The 23,571-nt window shown below is 36.8% G+C and overlaps 1 protein-coding gene across 6 annotated transcripts in view; it reads right to left on the bottom strand.

Moving 5' to 3' along the window:
- The window catches only part of HACE1 (HECT domain and ankyrin repeat containing E3 ubiquitin protein ligase 1), a 116,313-nt gene that overhangs the window by 21,131 nt on the left and 71,611 nt on the right, over nucleotides 1-23,571 (bottom strand). For all 6 annotated transcript variants that reach the window (XM_059401120.1, XM_059401118.1, XM_059401119.1 and 3 more), the window contains 5 exons: nucleotides 10,388-10,499; nucleotides 10,198-10,295; nucleotides 9,930-10,017; nucleotides 6,245-6,394; nucleotides 5,528-5,724 (listed from right to left, as the gene is read on the bottom strand). In XM_059401120.1, the coding sequence (XP_059257103.1) occupies nucleotides 5,528-5,724; nucleotides 6,245-6,394; nucleotides 9,930-10,017; nucleotides 10,198-10,295; nucleotides 10,388-10,499 (645 nt within the window). The remainder of the gene's footprint in view (nucleotides 1-5,527; nucleotides 5,725-6,244; nucleotides 6,395-9,929; nucleotides 10,018-10,197; nucleotides 10,296-10,387; nucleotides 10,500-23,571) is intronic.

Below are 23,571 nucleotides of genomic sequence, written 5' to 3' on the forward strand. Positions count from 1 at the left end.
ACCAAGCATAAACTATCATTTTCTTTTAAGCTATTATAAGAGTTGATAAAACTTGGGGGCAGAGGATCTTTTGTCATCCCTAACAGATTGTATATCATAGGAGTCATGTTTGCTCCCACCTGAGTTTTGTTGTCTATTCTTTGAAGGCATAAAATAATACTGATGCCAAAGAATTAAATTGAAGAATTAATCATATTAAGGAATCTTAGTACTTGTACTGGTGAAATAATTACATAAATACATAGAAGGCTTTCAACTCGAAAAGCTTCAGCATAGCATAGAAACAACAACGGCAACAAAAAAAGAGCCTTAGCAACTTTTTTCTGGCTCAGCCTCTGATCCTGGTAAGTGATATAAAATCAGTAAGCAAAAAACAAACTGAAGTGAAAAATGTAAAAACACTAAGATTAAGAAGACTGAACTTTCAAATATGTTCCAGTTAAATTATATGTCTGTACTTATAGAAACCTTTTGTTTTAATAATCTCCTAGTCTTCTGAATATGTGGAATAAATAATATTCTTCTCTCAGACATCTTCCTTAAAATTTTAACTTCTCTTCAGGCTTTCAACCTAAATTATGTCTTCTTATGAGAAATGGTGGTGATTTTGAAAAAAAAAAAAAAAAAAGCAAAATTTAAGCTATTTTTCCTCTTGAAAATTGTTTTTCACTATTTCTCAAAAAATATCTAAATGAACCATATTTACTTAAATAATAATTAACTTTTACTAGTGAAAACAAAATGTTCTTTATTCCGCCTCCTCTAAGCAGAGGAATAAACTGGGCCCATTTGTAAAACAGTTTGGAATAGTTATTTTTTCCATAATTAACAGTTTAAATGGCATTATTGTTGGAATAATTCAATTTACGGTTTCAATATATATCCTTTGGTGTATAAAAGCTTCTTTCCTGAGTTTATCCACTTACTACTGCTCTGGTATATAAGAGTTCTCACTGGAAATTTCTCTACTGAAAACTGCAAAAGGATAACCAGGTTTCTTTTGTAGGCATAAGCAGATACGCCAAAAAGGCAAGAAACTACTTCATTATCTCCATCCTCACTGCCATTGTCTTACAAAATCCTCATGCATGCTCCCCAGACCAATACCACGACCACCTATCAGTTGCCCTGACTCCAATATTGCCCCATTTCAATTCATTCTTCACATTCCAAGCTAAGTCTGTTTTTGTGTTTTTAAGAGACAGAATCCACTGATGAAACTTGCCTCTATAACATCTACAATCATCCCTACAGTCTTTAGAACAATTTTCACATTCCTAATTGTGGGTGCAGAGTCTTTCAGAATTTGGCCCGTCCGTCTATCCCGCTCATCTTTTACCACTCATTTGCTTTGCAATCTAAGCTAAGATCTACAACTCACTGATCTACCTGTGGTTCCTTGAATACATCGTGCTCTGTCACCCTTAACTTCCTATAAGCCCAGAAGATTTTACCATTTCCACCCCCATCTGACCATTTAATGCTTCTGTAATTCAACTTCCATGCCACCTCCTCTATTCCTTGATATCCTGTCTTATCCCATCCCTATTTCTCTCCCTCCCAGCCTGAATGAACTTCATGATTAACACTGTAAAAGTGTTAGCATTTAAAACTCATGTAGCTTACTCTTCAGTTCTAGGAGACAGACTGAAGATATAAGAAAACCTGTCACTTCTAACTCAAATTTTATGGTTCCATGATTCTAGCTTCTGCTCAAAAATAAAAAAATAATAAAATAAATTAAAAAAAAAAAAAAAAAAAGAGGGGATGCCTGGGTGGCTCAGTTAAGTGTCTACCTTCAGATACCAGATACCTAGGATTGAGTCCCACATCCAGGCTCCCTACTCAGTAGGGGGCCTGTTTCTCTCTCAGCCTGCCACTCCCCCTGCTTGTGTTTTCTCTCTCTCTCTGACAAATAAATAAAACCTTAAAAAAAAAAAAAGAGAGAGAGAGAGAAAATGAAAAATAAAAGCAAAATTTTTAAAAAGAAGATGAAAATACTATTTAAATGCACCTAGGTGGCTCAGTGGGTTAAAGCCTCGGCCTTCAGTTCAGGTCACAATCCTAGGCTCCGGATATCAAGTCCTGCATGGGGCTCTCTGCGCAGCAGGGAGCCTGCTTTCCTTCCTCAGTCTCTGCCTCTCTGCCTACTTGTCAAATACTTGTCTCTGCCAAATAAATAAAAATCTTAAAAATAAACAAACAAACAAACAAATAAATAAATGCTCAGCTCCTGGTAATTCATCCATTATTAAAAGTGAAACCAGAGTTTAGTTTCATTATTTTTTTAAGATTTTTAACAAATTGATAGATACAAAATTAAATTTAAATGACCATATTTAAAATATGGAATAAAAAAATTTAAAAAATTAAAAAAAATAAAATGTGGAATGGATATGTATTCTTCTGCCTATATCATTTGTATTTATTTAATGTACTCCTTTTTAAACAAAGGTATTTTCCTTTATTTGACTTCATTCCACAATTATCAAAGCGTTTCCATAAAACTTAGGACTAAATGACTCCCCCATGTGGAGATCAGCTTACACAGATTTTCTCATACTAACAAGCTTGGTAACTCATTTAAACTGCAACATGCTTACAGATTTTGAAGCTGAACTCCAAAGATGACTGTTACAACTTTACACCTATAGAGATAAGTAAGTAAAAGTCTAACCTTAGAGTAACAAAAAAAGTTCTTAAAAGAAACATATGTTAAAAAAATAACAAAATTTCTAAAAATTGAAAATGTTATTTGTAAACTGAGTAACAATCTTAAAGCAAGTAATCAATTTAAAATGCAGGCATGGGGACGCCTGGGTGGCTCAGTTGGTTAAGCGGCTGCCTTCGGCTCAGGTCATGATCCTGGCGTCCTGGGATCGAGTCCCACATCGGGCTCCTTGCTTGGCGGGGAGCCTGCTTCTACCTCTGCCTCTGCCTGCCACTCTGTCTGCCTGTGCTTGCTCTAGCTTCTCTCTCTATGACAAATAAATAAATAAATAAATAATCTTTTAAAAAATAAATAATTAATTAATTAAAAAAATAAGTAAATAAAATGCAGGCATGTTTCTAAAGATTTTTAATTTTAAAAAATTGGGTTGCTTACTGAGTAAGCATTAAATGTTTAAGCATTAACAATTTGATACAGAATTATGCTTGACTCAAAAAAAAAACAATTACACTTGGCTCTTTCTGGTAACATTAGAAAACTCTGGAAAATGTTTACATCACAAAAATAAAAGCTGAGAAGAATTAACATATTAGTGATTGAGATCCTGCTTTATTACCAAAAGCTAATAAAAAAAATCACCTATAATCAACCAAAAATTAGTTAATATAGTTAAATAAAAATGCATTTAACTTAGAAGCAAAAGTTTCAGCCTTTTTAATACTACAATAGTAAGGCAGTTGCCAAGTGGTAAGGCATCGGTCTCATAATATTACAGTAATAAGTATTCCAGTCTAACTAGACTTACAATGAAAGGTACACCCTCAATGTGTGTATACTCTTATTGTTACTTACTCAATATCTTCCTTCTTTCTAGAATTCATAAAAGACGCGAGTGCCAAAGAATTAATAAAATGTCTTTTTAAAAATCTAAACAAAAATCATGTCATAATGGGAGGGGTACTCTTAGGAGATACAAGTATAAATATACCTATGCATCATGCAATTGTTAATGAGTCTTTCCACTTTGTCATATAAAATATATCTGAGAGGGTGACAAGTCCACTCACCATAGTATTCACAGATAAGAATCATGTTTGAGTTTCTCTGGTGAAAAACAATCACCTGCTTATAATAAAGATAGTATAATTTCATTAACCTTAATTGAGAATAGGTCTCTAGTGTAAAATAAAATAATAAATGCACTACAGGGTGGACAATCTAATAATAAGATTTTTAAAATTACTTTTAATCACTGGTAAGCTTATACATATTTTGAAAATGAAGCATTTTGGGGCGCATGGGTGGCTCCGTCATTAAGCATCTGCCTTCGGCTCAGGTCATGATCCCAGGGCCCTATAATAGAGCCCTGCATAAGGCTCCCTGCTTGGTGGGAAGCCTGCTTCTCCTTCTCCCACTCCCCTTGCTTATGTTCCCCTCTCTTGCTGTCTCTGTCTGTCAAATAAATAAAATCTTTAAAATAAAAAAAAAGAAGCATTTTAGTCTTTTCATGATCTATAGCTTAACATGACTCATTATATTAAAAATCAAGTAAGATCTTCCTTAACATGATTAATTTTGCAAAAGGAAGAACATCAGACTTGAAAGTAGGAAATCTGGGTTTTGTCCCCAGCTTTACCATTAACTCTTTAGGCTTCAGTGAGTGTCCTTATGTGTCAAATGAGAGAGCAAACTAAAAAACATCTAAGCATATGTGTGTAAAAACTGAGCTTCTGATCTTATTTTCAAAAATTAAACTTCATGGGCTATTTTCTACATATAGTATCTAAGTTGCAAAAGTAAAACTGCATACCATGATATAACTTTCCAATACCCTATACATATCTCAAACTAAAAACCTCTTTTTATAGAGCACTATCCTCTTTTTATAGAGCACTATTTTGTATTGTGGTTTTCAGCTTGCAAAATGCTAGTAACGATTCTGTATGGGAGGTATCATTATCTCAAGTCTACAAAATAGAAAACTGAAGCTCAAAGAGGTTAAAATGTAGCCAAGTCTTTTGGTCTTTCAAAGAAAAAAGAATCCGTATTTTACTAAATCAATGGGCATAATTTCTTAAAGTTAGTTGCTTCTGAAGCTGTCTTGGAATTACAATACAACTAATGGAAAGGAAAAAGAACTGAGTCTTGTTTAACCAGAAGTTGCTACTAGTAAATGACAGAAGTAGAGTTCCCAAACCAGATTTTCTGGCTCCCAATTTCCTACATATCAAAATATAACATAAAACTGAATCATATTTTTCAACAGTGAAATTTAAAACATATGACAAAATTTAAAACTACTATGTGCAGCTGTCAATTATTTTTCAAATAAAACTGGAAAAAATATCCACAAACAAAAGACAGAACAATAAATAAAAATAATCAAGTTATAAAGCTTAAAAAAACAATCAAGTTGAGAGATCTAACAGACTTACTGGATACCAAAAGCATGTAGAAAGTTTAACATGGGAAATTCTTCTTTTCTCTACTGGAACTCTTAACATCGTATTTCAAAAGATGAAACAGTGACTAAATCCTAATTTGATTTTGGTATAAACTTCTATTGCTAATCGAAGTTTTTAATAAAAAGATGCCCAATTTATAGAATCAACTGAATTGTGCTCTAGGCTGCCTCAGGAACTGCCTCAGCTATCTAATACACTAGTGAAATGATCCTTCCTAACTAAAAATTTGGTATTTGAAGGTTTAGTCAATTTAAATATTTTCTCTGTTATAAAATGTTATGAAACTGAAACAGTAAAAGTTTTTCTAGCTAGTGTCAGGAGGCTAGAGTAATCAGCAAAGTATCAGGGCCAAGTTACAAACAATGGCTACGATAAGTATTCAAATACTCACTTTATTATTTTGTGTGACAAGAATACTTCCACCCCCAGGTTTCAAAGGCACCTCTTCCATTGCTCCAAACACATCAGTTTCAACAGAAAAGGTTAGCTCTAGACCCAGATCACTAATATCATTATCTAAAATCCACTGCAAATTTTTGGCATACTCTGGATCAATGGATGCCACATCTTGGTAATTTACAGGAATACCTAAAAATGCAAACATACAGCAGTTATATTCTAAATGTTTCTGCCTTTCCTTGTTTGTTTAATGGTAAAATACTGCCCTCTACAGATATTCCATAAAACTGCAAAATATAATCCAATTCACAGCATGATTTAAGTGGAGGCTAATTCCTAGATTTGGAAGTCTGTTAATTTAAACTTGTGTTTTTTCCCACATTTTTATAATGTAATCTTTCTTTGAAATAGCTATACAGAAAAATTATTATTACTTCAAAAAGTGCCATTCACTTAAGCATATTCATATTAAAATGCATTCTTAGCATAAACATATGCACTCTAAAATGAAAAACAATTTTTTTAGCAAAAAATTCGATTTTTTTTCTCTCCCTCAGGCTCCCAAATGCCTTACAAACACAGACAGTTTCTAATTGAAATAAAAACTACCTCAATCAAAATGCGATCACTTACCTACTTAGTTTTTCCCTAAAGATTCTAAGAAAAACACTTCAAATAAATGTCTCTGGAAATAACAATAGAGCCATACCAAGAATGTGCTTATAGAATGATCTTGTGAAGTAAATGTTGACCAGCTGCCTGTGGTTCAAAGCTAATCCCAAGATCTGTCCAGCAAACCGGAAATAGTTTAAGTGATCAGGATTTACGTAGGAGTTACTATTAGGCTGAAAAGTTGTTCCTATTAAAATAAATACAAAATAATTTACTTCTAACAATCTAGATGCAAAAAAAAGATCACTTCAATGCAAATAAATCAGTTCATATAGAATTCAGCAAAACCAAGGTTACATTATGTATAAACTTCCACCAGAATGTTCTTTATGGAATATGTAACAGACAATGGAATTGTCAGAAGATAATCATTAATTCACACATACTTATCAGGTAAGTCTTTGCAAAGAGAAAATTTTAGAAATACTTTTAACTGAAAGTGGTTGGAAGATGTGTCAAAGAGATCCTGAAAATAATACATTAAAAGATAATACACGTTTTCCTCAGCAATGGATAAATAATAGGTTATAAATTAGGACAGGCATTGTTTTATTCATCTATACATGCCCAGTGCAGATCTTCACTACTTTTTGTTCCTATGGAATAGAGCACTACAGTGCTCACTTCGGCAGCACATATACTAAAATTGGAATAGAGCACAAGAAGAGTAACTAAAATTTTAAATATATAACTGTTCTTAAGTAATGAACTTGATGCCTTTTACCAATTATCAGGAAAATCACCAAAATCCACAAGTCAACCAATTATTCCTCATAATAATCAACTTTATTTTTTTAAGATTTTATTTGAGAGAGCAACTGAGCACACCCAAGCAGGGGGAGGGGTAGAGGGAGAAAGACAGAATCTCTAGCAGACTCCCCACTGAGCACAGAGGCCGACTCAGGGCTCAATCTCACAACCTGAGATCATGAGCTGAGCTGAAACTTGAGAGTCTGGACACTTAACCAACCGGTCACCTAGGCACCTCACAAATAATCAACTTTAAATAAGTACCACAGAGGTATATAAGTAAAAATGGCAAAGGCAGTAGTTACCAATTACTGTCAAAACCTAGTATGGCTCCACTTACATGACAAAACGTCTGGAAACGGTGATGGTTATACAACACTGTCAATGTACTTAATGCCAGTGAATTGTACACTTTAACGTGGTTAAAAGAGTAAATACTATGTTATATATTTGATCACAATGAAAACAAAAATCTAAAAAAATATCTAGTGCAGGGGCACCTGGGTGGCTCAATGGGTTAAAGCCTCTGCCTTCAGCTCAGGTCACGATCCCAGGGTCCTGGGTTCAAGCCCCACATGGGCTCTCTGCTTAGCAAGGAGCCTGCTTCGTCCTCTCTCTCTCTGCCTACTGCTCTGCCTACTTGTGATCACTGTCTGTCAAATAAATAAATAAAATCTTTTTTAAAATAAATAAATAAATACATGGAACTGGGGTACCTGGGTGGCTCAGTGGGCTGGCCTCTGCCTTTGGCTTGGGTCATAATCTCAGGGACCTGGGATCAAGCCCCACATCAGGCTCTCTGCTCAGCGGGGAGCCTGCTTCCCCCTCTCTCTGCCTGCCTCTCTGACTACTTGTGATCTCTGCCTATCAAATAAATAAATAAAATATTTTTTAAAATAAATAAATAAAATGAAACTGTGACACAGCTATTTTCATCACCTCAGAAAAATCCTAGTGAACAAGAAAATGTCGTTTCCCACATAAAAATAGCTTCTAATAATTATTTCTACTTTCTATGTGCTTTCTGTCTTAGGCACTAGGCTAAACATTTTTTACGTAATAGCTAATTGATTTCTCTTTGACCACATCACAAAACACATATTATCACCATTTTCAAATGGAGAAATTGAGGTCCAAAAAGGTTACATTTATTGGCCTAAGATGATAACAAGAGGAGCAGAGCCTGTATTCACATCCAGTGTAACATCAAAGGCCAAACTCTACGGTAAATATCTTAATTCAATTAGAAAGCAAGTTTTAAAGAAATTATTATAGACATGAAGCCTACCCAAACATTTCCCACATTTAGGAATTTTTAATTCAAAATTCAAAATGTAATTCCCTTCATGTCAACTAAACCTAAGAACAAAGAAATATTTCACTGAGATTCTAATTTATAAATACTATGATCCCAAAGAGAAGACTTCTACAGCTTACAAAAAGTACAAATCACAATCTTTATGATCTCTGTGCTTTAGCATATGCTCTGCTAATATATTCATAGTATGAGGAATTACCTTGACTCATAATTCCACACCAAATCTGTTCTTCAGCTATGAAACTAAACAGACAGCCTCAGAATAGGGGACTATAAAGAAATGAAATAAAGCTAAAATACAATGCTCTAATGCTAAATCTTGCTTCAAAGATCAGGCCTAACTAAACCCACCACCTCATCAAATTTGTCATAACAACAACAAAAGCACCAAATTCACCTCAGAGCAAATAATCAGAAGTTATACAATTAAAGCAGTCACATATTCCTAAACAACTTCAAATACACCCCGTGTGTCTGAGGAGCCCAGCACAGAAGAGAATACCTGCAGTTCCCTAGTATCCCTGCAGCCCACCACCGTCCCCCGCTTGCCTGGTCGTCATCCTTATTCAGTGGAGGTTTACCTACTGGTTCAGTTGGAGACAATCAGGAAGTACAATTAATAATGCACTCTCTCGGGACGCCTGGGTGGCTCAGTTGGTTAAGCAGCTGCCTTCGGCTCAGGTCATGATCCCAGCGTCCTGGGATCAAGTCCCACATCAGGCTCCTTGCTCGGCAGGGAGCCTGCTTCTCCCTCTGCCTCTGCCTGCCTCTCTGTCTGCCTGTGCTCGCTCGCTCTCCCTCTCTCTGACAAATAAATAAAATCTTAAAAAAAAAAAAATGCACTCTCTCCTTACAAAAAATAAATTAAACATTGGGAAGGAAAAGATCTTCAGGAAATAAAAACAACTGGGTAAAGCATTTAAAAACTGAAATCCCCTCTTCACTTGTGTATGTCTTTCTTAAGTCAGAGAACTGCCAAGTATTCTTCTCATAGATCAGGCAGTAACCATTTCCATTCCGCCTACTATATCGAATTAGAATTGTGCAGGTCGAAAGTACCATTTCAACAAATAACCTATTTCAATTATAAGATAATAAGAGCTGTTTAGGTTTAATCTTTTAAAAGGACCGAAAACTAAGTTACTATACATAAATAGATTATAAGTTAAGATTTAACACCATGAAATCTAGACTGTTTTTTATGACTGATAAATTTTAAGACTTGGAAACTCAAATAGGGTTAACAAATTTTAATTTTTCCAAGTAAGTATTTTTCTAAGTCCATCTTTTCTAAGGCACTATTTCACAAAAGGAAATTTTAGCTCAGAAAACCAGTCTAAGGACAATCCTTAAATTGCATAAATTTAGTTTTACTTTACAAAAGATTGATGAAAACTTCCTTACAGCCAGCACTGGCCCTTGAGAACCATCTACGTAGAGGAAAGAATGCTAGACTGAACCATGTTCCACTCATGATCCTACCACTCATTAATCGAGTTAACAAAATCTCTGGATTCAACTTTCTCTTCTAGGAAATGGGACTATCCCACTCCTAGCTCACAGGATTACTATGGGAATCAAAGGATAAAAAGCACTGATATAGTTTGAAAATATGAGAAGTAACGGAAAAAATAATGTAGACTGTACAACTTACCATCAGCTGACTGGGTAAACAATGCATAATCAGGATTGACTATCTCATTAGACAGAATATCAAACCACTCACGCACAACACCTTGACCCTGAGTTCAAGAAAATAAAATTAAATATCAACAGAATTATATGTGGAAATTTTTTCTGAATAATAACAAATTAGAATCATTTCAAATTTCTTCCATTATCAATTATATACTAAACTTTATTCAAGTGCATTTCAATCTTTTATATCTAGTGACATTAATAGCACTTATTTTTATACCCACCATGCCTTCTTCTCCATGGAACCGTACAGCAATTCCTTGCTTTAGCTTTGCACAATTTGCTTTTGACACAACTTCACAGCTACTCCTAAAAATAGAATCTAAATATGTAGCATTGGTTAATTTTACGTATTAAAATTTACAGTAACTGGTATTTTATGCCTCAACCACATCAGCTTCTTTTTAAACATACCTCTGTGAACCAGCAGGATATCATTTTCATTCACTGGCCTGTGCACCATGTCTGAATCTGGTTGTCCTGAATGCAAATGCTCATAGAACCATTCACAGCGATCTTTAAAAGGCTAACCCAACAAAAAAAGGTAAAATATGTCAGCAGTATTTCAGCTACCTATCAGATTACTTAATGAGCCTGCTAATGTCCTTTCCACAAATAATCATTCTTGAACTTTATTTATAATAAACAGTTCTAGACAATGTTCTGACACTTCAAAAATTATTCACAAAAAGGCAGATCTCAGCTGAAATACTTTGATTACAAAGAGTATATTTTTTAAATTCCCATTTTTAACAGAAAAGACTTGATAAATTAGGTTATACCTAAACTTAATATCAAATATGTAATTGATGAGATTTACTCCTAATTTCTTTCTTTCTTTTTACAATTTTATTTATTTATTTGACAGAGAGAGAGCAGAAGCATAAAAGCAGAGGGAGCGGTAGAGGGAGAAAGAGAAGCAGGCTTCCCACTGAGCAGGGAACCTGCTGTGGGCCTGATTCCAGGGTGCTGGGATCATGAGCTGAGCCAAAGGCAGCTGCCTAACCAACCGAGACCATTCTCCTAATTTCTCTTAAGCATAACAATGCTTGTAAGAATGAATTTCCAAACCAGAAAAATTACACTGCATGTTATATTCAATTTTTCATGAAAATAATATTCTAGATCTAACTTTATTTTTATTTATTTATTTATTTTGTGTGTGAGAGAGAAAGCATGTACGAGAGCTTGGGAAGGGGCAGAGGGAGGAGAGGGAATCTCAGGCCAGCTCTGCACTGAGCCCAGAGTCTGACACAGGGCTGAGATCATGACAACCTGACCTGAAATCAAGAGTCAGACACTTAGGGGCACCTGGGTGGCTCAGTGGGTGAAGCTGCTGCCTTCGGCTCAGGTCATGATCTCAGGGTGTGGGATTGAGTCCCGCATGGGGCTCTCTGCTCAGCAGAGAGCTTCCCTCTCTCTCTCTCTCTCTGCCTGCCTCTCTGTCTACTTGTGATCTCTCTCTCTCTCTGTCAAATAAATAAATAAATAAATAAATCTTTAAAAAAAAAGAGAGAGAAGAGTCAGACACTTAATGAATTGAGCCACCCAGGCACCACTATCTACCTTTATTCTTATTTCTATCCTTTGAATACATAGTGTAAACCTTGACAATTAGGGTATTTTTTCTTATTTTAATGTAAGTGCCTAACTTGAGCTTTTATTGCCAAGGCAACCACTTCAAAGAGGCATCTACTTCAAAGATGGCTATCTCAAATAAACAGAAAGCCAGCACATAACTTGATAAGGAGCCACACCACTTTCCCAAAGGAAGGCTCCTCTTGGTTGATTTCTACAACTGACCATTTGGCCCCCAGTTTTTCCTCTTCCCATGCTTTAAATTCCTGCTCTTATGTTTTAAATTCACCAACAGTGAGCCTATGAAACCCTTGGCTCCCACCTCAGCCCCAATAAAAGCAGAACTTTAGGCCCATGTGCATTATCATGCACTCTCCCACTCCCCCATGTCTACCATGTGTGCTGTGTAATACCCAGGTCCTGTAAGTAATAAATCTTTATTTTTTTCAGTCTCCTAATGGTTATTGCTGAAGGGCATCTTGCAATCATAATAAAAACCACAAGGGCTGGTCTAGGCACAAGACTGGGTATTGAAAGGCTAAGACCAACACAGAACAACTGGCATAATTAGCAGGATGGGCAGGACCTTGCAATTAACCAAGGGGAATGACTTTACCTGCAACTTGCCCACTAACTGCCAAACTCACCATCTGAGAAAGGAGCACCTTTAGCTAGGGGTCTGTCATGCTGCTGTGTGCTTTTACACATTGCCTCTGTCATGTGTTGCCTGCAATATCTAACCTAAAATGTCATGCCTGCCATAATAATTCAAGAATCTCCCCAGAGCAGCATAAGCAAGGCCATATGCTCCAATGAAATGATGAGACTACTAATTATAAAGGTCTTAATTGATTATTAATGTGTATAAGGGACCTCTATAGCCAAGGAAAGCAAGGGAGGGTGGATTGGACTGCAAGGCTACTGTCACTGCCAAGGAGGATTCTGGGCCAAAGGTAGATGGAATGATTCCGTTAGGTGAGGAGGACTGGAAATTTCCACGTGTAACCACTGAGTCAAGTGGCTTGTGCCCAAATTACATATCCTAACCGAGAAGAAAAACAAAGCCCTGTAACTGGAAGCCAATAGCAAGAGGGAACCCACACAGAGGGAACCCACACAAAGGCCTATAGTCTCTGTGTTGCCACTTTACTTACTACCATTGCTACTTGTCCCCTGACCCAACAGGATACTATGGGTCCAATCCCTGGTGTAGTATTGCTTAAAAAATTAATGGACCAATATAAATGTCCTGAACAAGGACCTGACAAAGCACACCAGCTCCTTGGTAAAACCCCATGGGTGCTTCCTAGGTGTTACTCAATTATGCATACCAAAATGCCAATGCTTTGGCTTATGCTCCAGAGGCCTAGGGACTTTTCTTTCCCAAAGACCCTGTGCATATCAGTCTGAAGGCAGACTCCAATCCAGGAGAGGTTTCCTGAGACACCCTGAAAAGGAAAACAGCCTACAAAGAGGGTTGGTAACAACAATTTTCCAGTAAGATTAAGGTAACAGGATAAAAAGAAGTAGAAATTGAGGTTAAAAATCATTCCTTAACTAAAATTCAAATGTTTCTTAAGTATTTTATGCAGCAGGAAGGAGAGAGGGGGACTAATTGGTTATTGCAGGTTTTCTTGTTTGGAACTGGCTCTTAACTATTACTCATAGTGGCTATACTGGCTGCTACCTCTAAACACCCTGCAATCCATAACTTCCTTTTTTTCTTTTTAAATAGCTGTGTTATTTATTTATTACTTATTTTTTAAAATTTTTTAAGTGTTTTTTTTTTAAGATTTTATTTATTTATTTGACAGAGAGAGATCACAAGTAGGCATAGAGGCAGGCAGAGAGAGAGAGAGAGAGAGAGGAGGAAGCAGGCTCCCTGCTGAGCAGAGAGCCCGATGTGGGACTCGATCCCAGGACCCTGAGATCATGACCTGAGCAGAAGGCAGCATCTTAACCCACTGAACCACCCAGATGCTGTTAAATTTTTTTTTAACATATAATGTATTATTTGCCCCAGGGGTACAGGTCTATGAATCGTCAGACTTACACACTTCACAGCACTTACCATATCACATACCCTCCCCAATGTTCATAACTCAGTCACCCTATCCCTAACTCCCCCACCCCTCAGCAACCCTCAGTTTGTTTCACAAGATTAAGGGTCTCTTATGGTTTGTCTCCTTCCTGATCCCAACTTGTTTCATTTTTTCCTTCCCTACACTGCAAACCCCCTACTCTGTCTCTAAAATTCCTCATCTCAGGGAGATCATATGATAATTGTCTTTCTCTGATTGACTTATTTTGCTCAGCATAATACCCTCTAGTTCCATCCATGTCATTGCAAATGGCAAGATTTCATTTCTTTTCATGGCTGCATTCTACTCCATTGTATATATATACCAAATCTTCTTTATCTATTCATCTGTTGATGGATATCTAGGTTCTATCCAGTTTGGCTATTGTGGACATTGCTACTATAAATATTCAGGGGCACATGCCCCTTCGGATCACTACATTTATATCTTTAGGGTAAATACCCAGTAGTGTGATTGCTGGGTGGTAGGTTAGCTCTATTTTCAACTTTCTGAGGAACCTCCATGCTATTTTCCAGGGTGGCTGCCCCAGCTTACATTCCCACCAACAGCGTAGGACGGTTCCCCTTTCTCCGCATCCTCTCCAATATCTGTGGCTTCCCGTCTTGTTAATTTTAGCCATTCTGACTGGTGTGAGGTGGTATCTCACTGTGGTTATGATTTGTATTTCCCTGATGCCGAGTGATGTTGAGCACTTTTTCATGTGTTGTTGGCCATCTGGATGCCTTCTTTGCAAAAATGTCTGTTGATATCATTTGCCCATTTATCAACTGGATTATTTGTTCTTTGGGTGTTAAGTTCTTTATAGATTTTAGATATTAGTCCTTTATCTGATCATTTATTTGCAAATATCTTCTCCCATTCTGTCAATTGTCTTTTGGTTTTGTTGACCATTTCCTTTGCTATGTAAAAGCTTTTGATCTTGATGAAGTCCCACTAGTTCACTTTTGCCCTTGCTTCCCTTTCCTTTGGCGATGTTTCTAGGAAGAAGTTGCTGTGGCTGAGGTTGAAGAGGTTGCTGCCTGTGTTCTCCTCAAGGATTTTGACGGATTCCTATCTCACAATGAGGTCTTTCTTCCATTTGAGTCTATGTTCGTGTGTGGTGTAAGGACATGGTCCAGTTTCATTCTTCTGCATGTGGCTGTCCAATTTTCCCAACACCATTGTGGAAAAGACTGTCTGTTTTCCATTGGACATTCTTTCCTGCTTTGTCAAAGTTTAGTTCATCATAGAGTTGATGATCTATTTCTCGTCTCTCTATTCTGTTTCATTGATCTGTTTTGGTGCCAGTACCATATTGTCTTGATGGTTACAGCTTTGTAAAAGACCTTGAAGTCTGGAATTGTCATGCAACCAACTCTGGCTTTCCTTTTCAACATTCCTCTGGCTATTCAGGGTCTTTTCTGGTTCCATATAAATTTCAGGATTATTTGTTCTATGCTTTGAAAAAAAAATTGATGGTATTTTGATAGGGATTGCATTAAATGTGTAGACTGCTTTAGGTAGTATAGACATGTTCACAATATTTATTCTTCTAATCCATTAGCATGGAACGTTTTTCTACTTCTTTGTGTTTTCCTCAATTTCTTTCATGAGTACTTTATAGTTTTCTGAGCACAAATTCTATGCCTCTTTGGTTAGATTTATTCCTAGGTATCTTATGGTTTTGGATGCAACTGTAAATGTGACTGACTCCTTAATTTCTCTTTTTTCTGTTTTGCTGTTGCTGTATAGAAATGCAACTGATTTCCCTGCATTGATTTTATATCCTGACATGTTACTGAATTCCTGTATGAGTTCTAGCAGTTTTGGAGTGGAGTCTTTTGGGTTTTCCATATAAAGTATTGTATCACCTGCAAAGAGTGAGAGTTTGACTTCTTTGCCAATTCGGATGCCTTTTATTTCTTTTTGTTGTCTGATTGCTGAGGCTAGGACTTCTAGTACTATGTTTAATAACAGTGGTGATAGTGGACATCCTAGCTGTGTTTCTGACCTTAAGGGAAAAGCTCTCAGTTTTTCCCCATTGAGAATGATAGTCACTGTGGGTTTTTCATAGATGGCTTTGATGACATTGAGGTATGTACCCTCTACCCTTACACTTTGATGAGTTTTCATCAAGAAAGGATGCTGTACTTCGTCAAAGGCTTTTTCAACATCTATTTAGAGTATCATGATTCTTGTTCTTCCTTTTATTAATGTATTGTATCAATTGATTGATTTGTGGATGCTGAACCAACCTGGTAGCACAGGAATAAATCCCACTTGGTCGTGGTAAATAATCCTTTTAATGTACTGTTGGATCCTAATGGCTACTATTTGGGTGAGAATTTTTGCATCTGTGGTCATCAAGGATATTGGTCTGTAAATCTCCTTTTTGGTGGGATCTTTGTCTGATTTTGGAACCAAGGTAATGTTGGCCTCATAAAATGATTTTGGAAGTCTTCCTTCCATTTGTATTTTTTGGAACAGTTTTAGGAGTATAGTTATTAATTCTTCTTTAAATGTTTGGTAGAATTCCCCTGGGGAGCCATCTGGCCCTGGGCTCTTGTTTGTTGGGAGATTTTTGATGACTACTTCAATTTCCTTACTGGTTATGGGTCTGTTCAGGTTTTCTCTTTCTTCCTGGTTCAATTTTGGCAGTTTATATGTCTCTAGGAATGCATCCATTTCTTCCAGATTGTCAAATTTGCTGGTGTATAGTTGCTCATAATATATTCTTATTATATATGAACCTGGTGTTTGTATTTCTTTGGTATTGGCTGTGATCTCCCCTCTTTCATTCATGATTTTATTAATTTCAGTCCTTTCTCTTTTCTTTTTGATAAGCCTGGCCAGGGGTTTATCAATCTTACTAATTCTTTCAAAGAACCAACAGTTCCTAGTTTCATTGACTTGTTCTACCATTCTTTTGCTTTCTATTTCATTGATTTCTGCTCTGATCTTTATGATTTCTCATCTGTTGGGTTTAGGCTTTCTTTGCTGTTCTTTCTCCAGCTCCTTTAGGTATAAGGTTAGGTTGTGTATTTGAGACCTTTCTTGTTTCTTAAGAAAGGTTGGATGACTATATACTTTCCTCTCAGGACCAACTTTGCTGTGTCCCACAGATTTTGAATAGTTGTGTTTTCATTTTCATTTGTTCCCATGATTTTTTTCAATTATTCTTTAATTTCCTGGTTGACCCATTCATTCTTTAGTAGGATGCTCTTTAGCCTCCATGAATTTTAGTTCTTTCCAACTTTCCTCTTGTAATTGAGTTTTAGCTTCAGAACATTGTGGTCTGAAAATATGCAAGGAATGATCCCAATCTTTGGTACCGGTTGAGACCTGATTTGTGACCCAGACTGTGATTATTCTGGAGAATGTTCCATGTGCACTAGAGAAGAATGTGTATTCTGTTGGGGATGGAATGTACTGTGGAATAATATATCTGTGATGTCCATCTGGTCCAGTGTGTCATTTAAGGCCTTTATTTCCTTGTTGATCTTTTGCTTGGATGATCTGTCTATTTCAGTGAGGGGGGTGTTAAAGTTCCCTATTATTATTGTATTATTATTGTGTTATTGTCAATGTGTTTCTTTGATTTTGTTAATTGGTTTATATAGTTGGCTGCTCCCATGTTAAAGGTATAGGTATTTTTTTTTTAAGATTATTTATTTATTTATTTGACAGAGAGAGATGACAAGCAGGCAGAGAGGCAGGCAGAGAGAGGGGAGGAAGCAGGCTCCCTGCTGAGCAGAGAGCCCGATGCGGGGCTCGATCCCAGGACCCTGGGATCATGACCTGAGCCGAAGGCAGCGGCTTAACTCACTGAGCCACCCAGGCGCCCCTAAAGGTATATGTATTTAAATTGTTAGATCTTCTTGTTGGACCGACCCTTTAAGTATGATAGTTCCTTCCTTATAACTGTCCCTCAGAGCAATGTACTGCTTAAAATATAAACTTTGAGAAATTATATTATTTACCAAGCATGCTTAGATATAGCTTTAAGAAAAACATGTACTGGCAACAGGCCTTTTGGGGCAAGGATGACATATATTCTTGAAGTCAAGCAGCTGGGGATGCCTGGCTTGCTTAGGGCAGAATGCCACCTACTTCATTTTTTCATTATCTCCCCTTTCCTGGAGAGCATAAGCAGTTAGTCAGACAATCCTTTCGTTTGGGCTTGCTCACTATGGGTCGTGTACTATGTGACCAGACATACTTTGCCTCTCTTCTTATGTATCTACAAAACTCATGATAACTGTGTAATCTACTCCGGCTTCTTCATTGGTTGTTACTCACTTTCTAATAAATATGACTGAAAAGTTGTTCAGAGCAACAGTCTTTTCTATTCTCGCCCCCTACTCCCATTCTCTTGCAGCTGACTTGTTTGTGCCTCATTCTTCTCCCACGTGCCGTCAGAAGATGGCACTTCCTCATCTCTTATTAGCGTCTTTGGCATAAAATCTAATTTATATGATAGAAGGATTGGCACCCCAGCTTTCTTTTGATGCCCATTAGCATGGTAAATTGTTTTCCATCCCTCACTTTAAACCTGGAGGTGTCTTTGGGTCTAAAATGAGTTTCTTGTAGACAGCATATTGATGGGTTTTGGTTTTTATCCATTCTGATACCCTGTGTATTTTGATTAGGGCATTTAGCCCATTTACATTCAGGGTAAGTATTGAAAGATATGAATTTAGTGCCATTGTATTGCCTGTAAGGTGACTGTTACTGTATATTGTCTCTGTTCCTTTCTGGTGTACTATTTCTAGGCTCTCTTTGCTTAGAGGACCCCTTTTAATATTTCCTATAGGGCTAGTTGGGTGTTTGCAAATTATTTCAATTTTTGTTTTTCCTGGACACTTTTTATCTCTCCTTCTATTTTCAATAATAGTCTAGCTGGATAAGTATTCTTGGCTGCATATTTTTCTCATTTAGTGCTCTGAATACATCATGCCAGTCTTTTCTGGCCTGCCAGGTCTCTGTGGATAAGTCTTCTGCCAATCTAATATTTCTACCATTGTATGTTACAAATCTTTTGTCCCGAGTTGCTTTCAGAATTTTCTCTTTGTCCCTAAGATTGTAAATTTTACTATTAGATGACGGGGTGTGGACCTATTTTTATTGATTTTGAGAGGGGTTTCTCTGTACCTCCTGGATTTTGATGCTTCTTCCCTTTGCCATATTAGGGAAATTCTCCACTAAATTTCGCTTCAATATACCTTCTGCCCCTCTCTTTCTTCTTCTTCTGGAATCCCAATTATTCTAATATTGTTTCATCTTATGGTATCACTTATCTAATTCTCCTCTCATAGTCTAGTAGTTGTTTGTCTCTCTTTTGCTCAACTTCTTTATTCTCCATCATTTGGTCTTCTATACACGAATTCTCTCTTTCGCCTCATTTATCCTGGCAGTAAGAGCCTCCATTTTTTATTGCACTTCATTAATACCTTTTTTGATTTCAACTTGGTTAGATTTTAGTTCTTTTATTTCTCCAGAAAGGGTTTTTATTTCTCCAGAAAGGTTTCTCCATTATCTTCCATGCCTTTTTTGAGCCTAGCTAGCACCCTGATAATCATCATTCTGAACTCTAGTTCTGACATCTTACCAATGTCCATATTGATTAGGTCCCTAGCCATCATTATTGTCTCTTGTTTTTGTTTTTGTTTTTTTGTGGTGAGTTTTTCCACCTTGTCATTTTTATCCAGATAAGAATATATGAACAAAAGAATAAAATACTAAAAGGTTGGCAAAGACCTCAGAAAAAATGTACACTAACTAAATCAGAAGAGACCGAAGAGGGGGGGGGGGGGGGGGGGGGATAAAAAGAAAATAAAATGTGTATATATATTAGACTGGTGAACAGAACAAAGCCACCCACTTGATTTTGGGTATATTTTAATCTCTTAGAAGAAACTACCTCCCAAAATTTTAAAGAAAAACATATATATATATACACACACATACATACATACAGAAAAATAAGGGTAAACACAATGAAGGGATGGAATATGACTGTAAAGATAAAAAAAAATTTTTTTTAATTCTAAAAAAGGAATTGATAAGTTGGTTGGTAAAAGAAAAAAAAAAGAGGAGAGAATGTACTCAGGCTGGAGACTAGAACAAAGCCATGTACTAGATTTAGGGTATATTTTGATCTATTAGAAGAAACTGTATCCCAAAATTTTTTAGAAAAAAAAAATACCTATATGTATACAAAAAGTAAGGTTAAATACAATAAAGGATAAAATAGGACTATTAAAATGAAGCTTGAAAAATATTTTTTTTTTTTAGAAATGTACTGTTAAGATAAACTAGTTAAAAAACGTTAAGACAGGAAAGAGAAAAAGTTAAAAAAACAGAATAAGAAAAATAATAAAATTTTTAAAAATTTAACTTTGCAAGACTAAAGGATCCTGGGGAAAAAGCCATGAGTTCTTTGCATTGCTTTTCCCTGTCTCTGGAGTTCCAATGTTCTCCTTGATTGGTGAGTTTGGTCTTGGCTGGATGTTCTCATGGATCTTCTTGGGGAGAGGCCTATTGCAGTGAGTCTCAAATGTCTTTGCCCAAGGCAGAACTGCACCGCTCTTGCCAGGGGTCAGGCTAAGAAATCTGCTCCAGTTCGCTTTCAGGAGCTTTTGTTCCCTGAATGTTTTCCATAGAGCCCTACAGGATGGGAATGAAAATGGCAGCCTCCCAATCTCCAGCCCAGAGGAGCCAAGAGCTCGGGGCCCCACTCATCAGTGTGCCCTCAGAGATAGGCAGTTGATCACTTCTGTCTCCCTGGGTCTCCGGCCGTGCTTTGTACTCACCCAGTCTGTGACCAAGTGTTTTTATCTCTGGTGCACAGCCCCATTTGGAGTCTCCAAACCCAGGAGATTCCTGCCGCACTGCTCCTCCCAGAGGAGGAAGGTGAGTCTCCCCGGATCTGTTACTTGTGGGGTCCCTGCTTGAACAGCAGTGGTCCGACTGTGCCTTGGATCACAGTTTAAGTAACCCCGATCTGAAAGCTCACTCCTCAGCTCTGTCTCTGTAATTGGCTTCCCTGCTCCGATACCTGGGAGTTCTGCCACACTCAGACACCCCCAATCTTTCTGTGACCCCACAGTACCTGAGACCACACTGTCTGCATGAGGGTTCTACCCCTGCTTAGCCTCTGGAGCAATGTCCCTCAGTGGAGCAGACTTCTAAAGGTTGTGATTTTGTGTTCCACTGCTCCACCACTTGCTGGGAGCTGGCCCCTGCCCCAGCAGTCTATCTTCCCGTCCCTTCAGATTCACTTCACTGCATGTCCTAACTTTCAGAAAGTGGTCAATTTTCTGTTCCTAGAATTCCTGCTCTTCCCTTTATCTTCTGTTGAGTCTGTAGGTGTTTGGAATGGTTTGATAATTATCTAGCTGAACTCCTGGGACCCATCACACCAGTCTGCTACTCTACTGCCATCTTGCCTCTCTCCAGCCAAATCCATAACTTTCTTAAAGATCCATCTGGACCATAATGCTCATTCCTTCTGAGATAGCACATTTTCTGAGCCCCCTAAGCTTTCTGCTGAATGGGGGCATAACTACAAGCACACCTCACAAGGTGTTCCTACTGCCAAGGGAAAAGCTGAGGGGGTTATTGAGGCCTCTCCTGAGGAGGAAGAGGGAATTGTGAAGACAAAGGCCCCCAGAGCCACTGATACTCATGGGGAGTCCCTCCCCTTCCTCACTTGCATATATGCTGCCTAGCACTGTACCCATCCTTCCAACAGTGATCACTGCTAAGGCTCACAGAGGAAGCCTATATCCTCCTGCTCAAAATTCCCAGTCCATTGGATTCATCATTTCCATGACCATAGTAATCCAAATAACCCCTTCTTCGTTTCCAACCTGAAGAGGTCTCATTTGGTCTTGAGTCTAGTGAATTACTTTTACAAGGCACTCCCCATAATTACAGAATGGCACTACTACATTTTATTATGACCTCGGAAGCCATGAAAAAAGCACCAGAACTCCTAGGAGAAAACTTCCATCCTTTCTCTGCCCCCTGAAGATGTTAATCCTCAATGTCTTTGAAAGATAAACACCCTAAGAGGTAATTAAAACTCTACCCATGATTGCCTGAGACTAAAGGGGAAAAAAAAGAGGGGTAAAGAGGCCATTTAAAATATAAAAAATGCTATAACAGCTCTTTTGCCCAAACTCTAGTCCACAGCCTCCTTAAGAATTATTTGTTAAGGATAAATACAAATCTTAAAAGTCTTCTCCACAGATACTAGTAAAAAGCTTTTAGCCACTGGAGCAGGCAACCTTAGCTTATTCTGTCTGCCAATCTGGATTCAGCTGATATTATACACTAGTAAGTTTTATATTTTACCTGATTCATGACGAGGATGCTGGAATTGAAGCTATAGGCCTTTGTGTCTGTCTGCATGTTTATGTATGTCTATGGATATGTTAATATATGTGATTTTCTTCTCTCAAACTCCAGATGGTACTGTCAAAATTTGTAAAAGAACTCCATTTAATTGGCTTAATAATAAGCACTTATGAATTAAGTATTCCTAAAACTCAAAAATATTGAAACTAACCTAAATTTTTTTTAAAGATTTTATTTATTTATTTGATAGAGAAAGCACAAGCAGGGGGAGCAGTAGGCAGAAGGAAAGACTGACTCCCCACTGAGCAGGAAGCCCGATGCAGGGCCTGGGATCATGACCTGAGCCAAAGGCAAATGTTTAAACAACTGAGCCATCCAGGTACCCCCAGAGGCCCCCAAAACTAACCCAAATATTAACAAATTCACATGATCTGGGATAATCTTTAGGAAGTAAAAGCTTGTTTAAATCTGGTGTAATTTAAAAAAGTATGTCTTCAGATATATAGATATATATCAGATTATATGTAATTAATATATATGTAATAACCTATAACTAACATAATATTATACACATATAATACATATTATATACTAAATATAACAGATCATATTAATATAACTAATTATGTTAAATAAAATGCAGATTAAAAAACATATTCTACCAGCATTTACTAGTCAAACAAATTCATGTTACCTCTATTATAAAATCTGTCAGTAAGAAAAATAACTTGGGATGATGCTACCTAATAAAGTTTTTCATGGGTCATCCAAACATAATTGCTGTGATCAAGAGATTTAGATAAATGTTAAATGGTATAAGAGTTTCTAGGTGAACTTTTCAGCAATAAATACATTATGATGTATCTAGTTAAAACTAGTTTCTAAAATTTTTGTTAATTTCCAGCCCTAGAATTTTGCTAAGTTAAATGAAGGAAATTCACCAAATGTCTAAACCATTTCCAAATAAGATAAAATACTGAAACAGTAATTGCAAAACAAGTTGAAGTTTACCTACTTTTGACCTCTTGTTACAAAGGAACTAAAGATATTTGGGTCTGTAGTAAGTATGTCTTGTGAAAAACTTTACTATGAGGAAATGTATATTGATAGAAATTATGAAATACACTCATAAATTTGCCAGTGTGAAGAATGTTGGTTTAACATTTCAAAATTTTACTTCTTGCTTTTTGTTAGAAAAGGTTTCTAAGGGCTAAGAATTCTAAATAATATATGTAATTATAACTACTACAAATAACCTAGGAAACATTTCTGCATGCAAGGAAAGTAGGATGTGTCTTTAGCTAAGAGAAGGTATAAGGAATGAAGATGTATTTTTGTTAATAGAAAAGAAAGTAAATTTGTCCTAAAGTAAAACTGGCCATTTCAGAATGGGAAAGAGGAAAATAAAGAACAAAATGGTATAGAAAGTTGAGAAGAAAGAGAAAGAATTTTACCTTGTGTGGCTGAGTTGGCTAAAACTTATAAGGATTTGTTGTTTGTTTGTTTATAAAGTTTAATATCAATACTATGCTTATATAATTTTCTTTCATCTGCTAAAAGGACAAAGTTTTCTTGGGC

Source organism: Mustela nigripes, chromosome 5, assembly GCF_022355385.1.
Source record: "Mustela nigripes isolate SB6536 chromosome 5, MUSNIG.SB6536, whole genome shotgun sequence".
Taxonomy (NCBI): Eukaryota; Metazoa; Chordata; class Mammalia; order Carnivora; family Mustelidae; genus Mustela; species Mustela nigripes.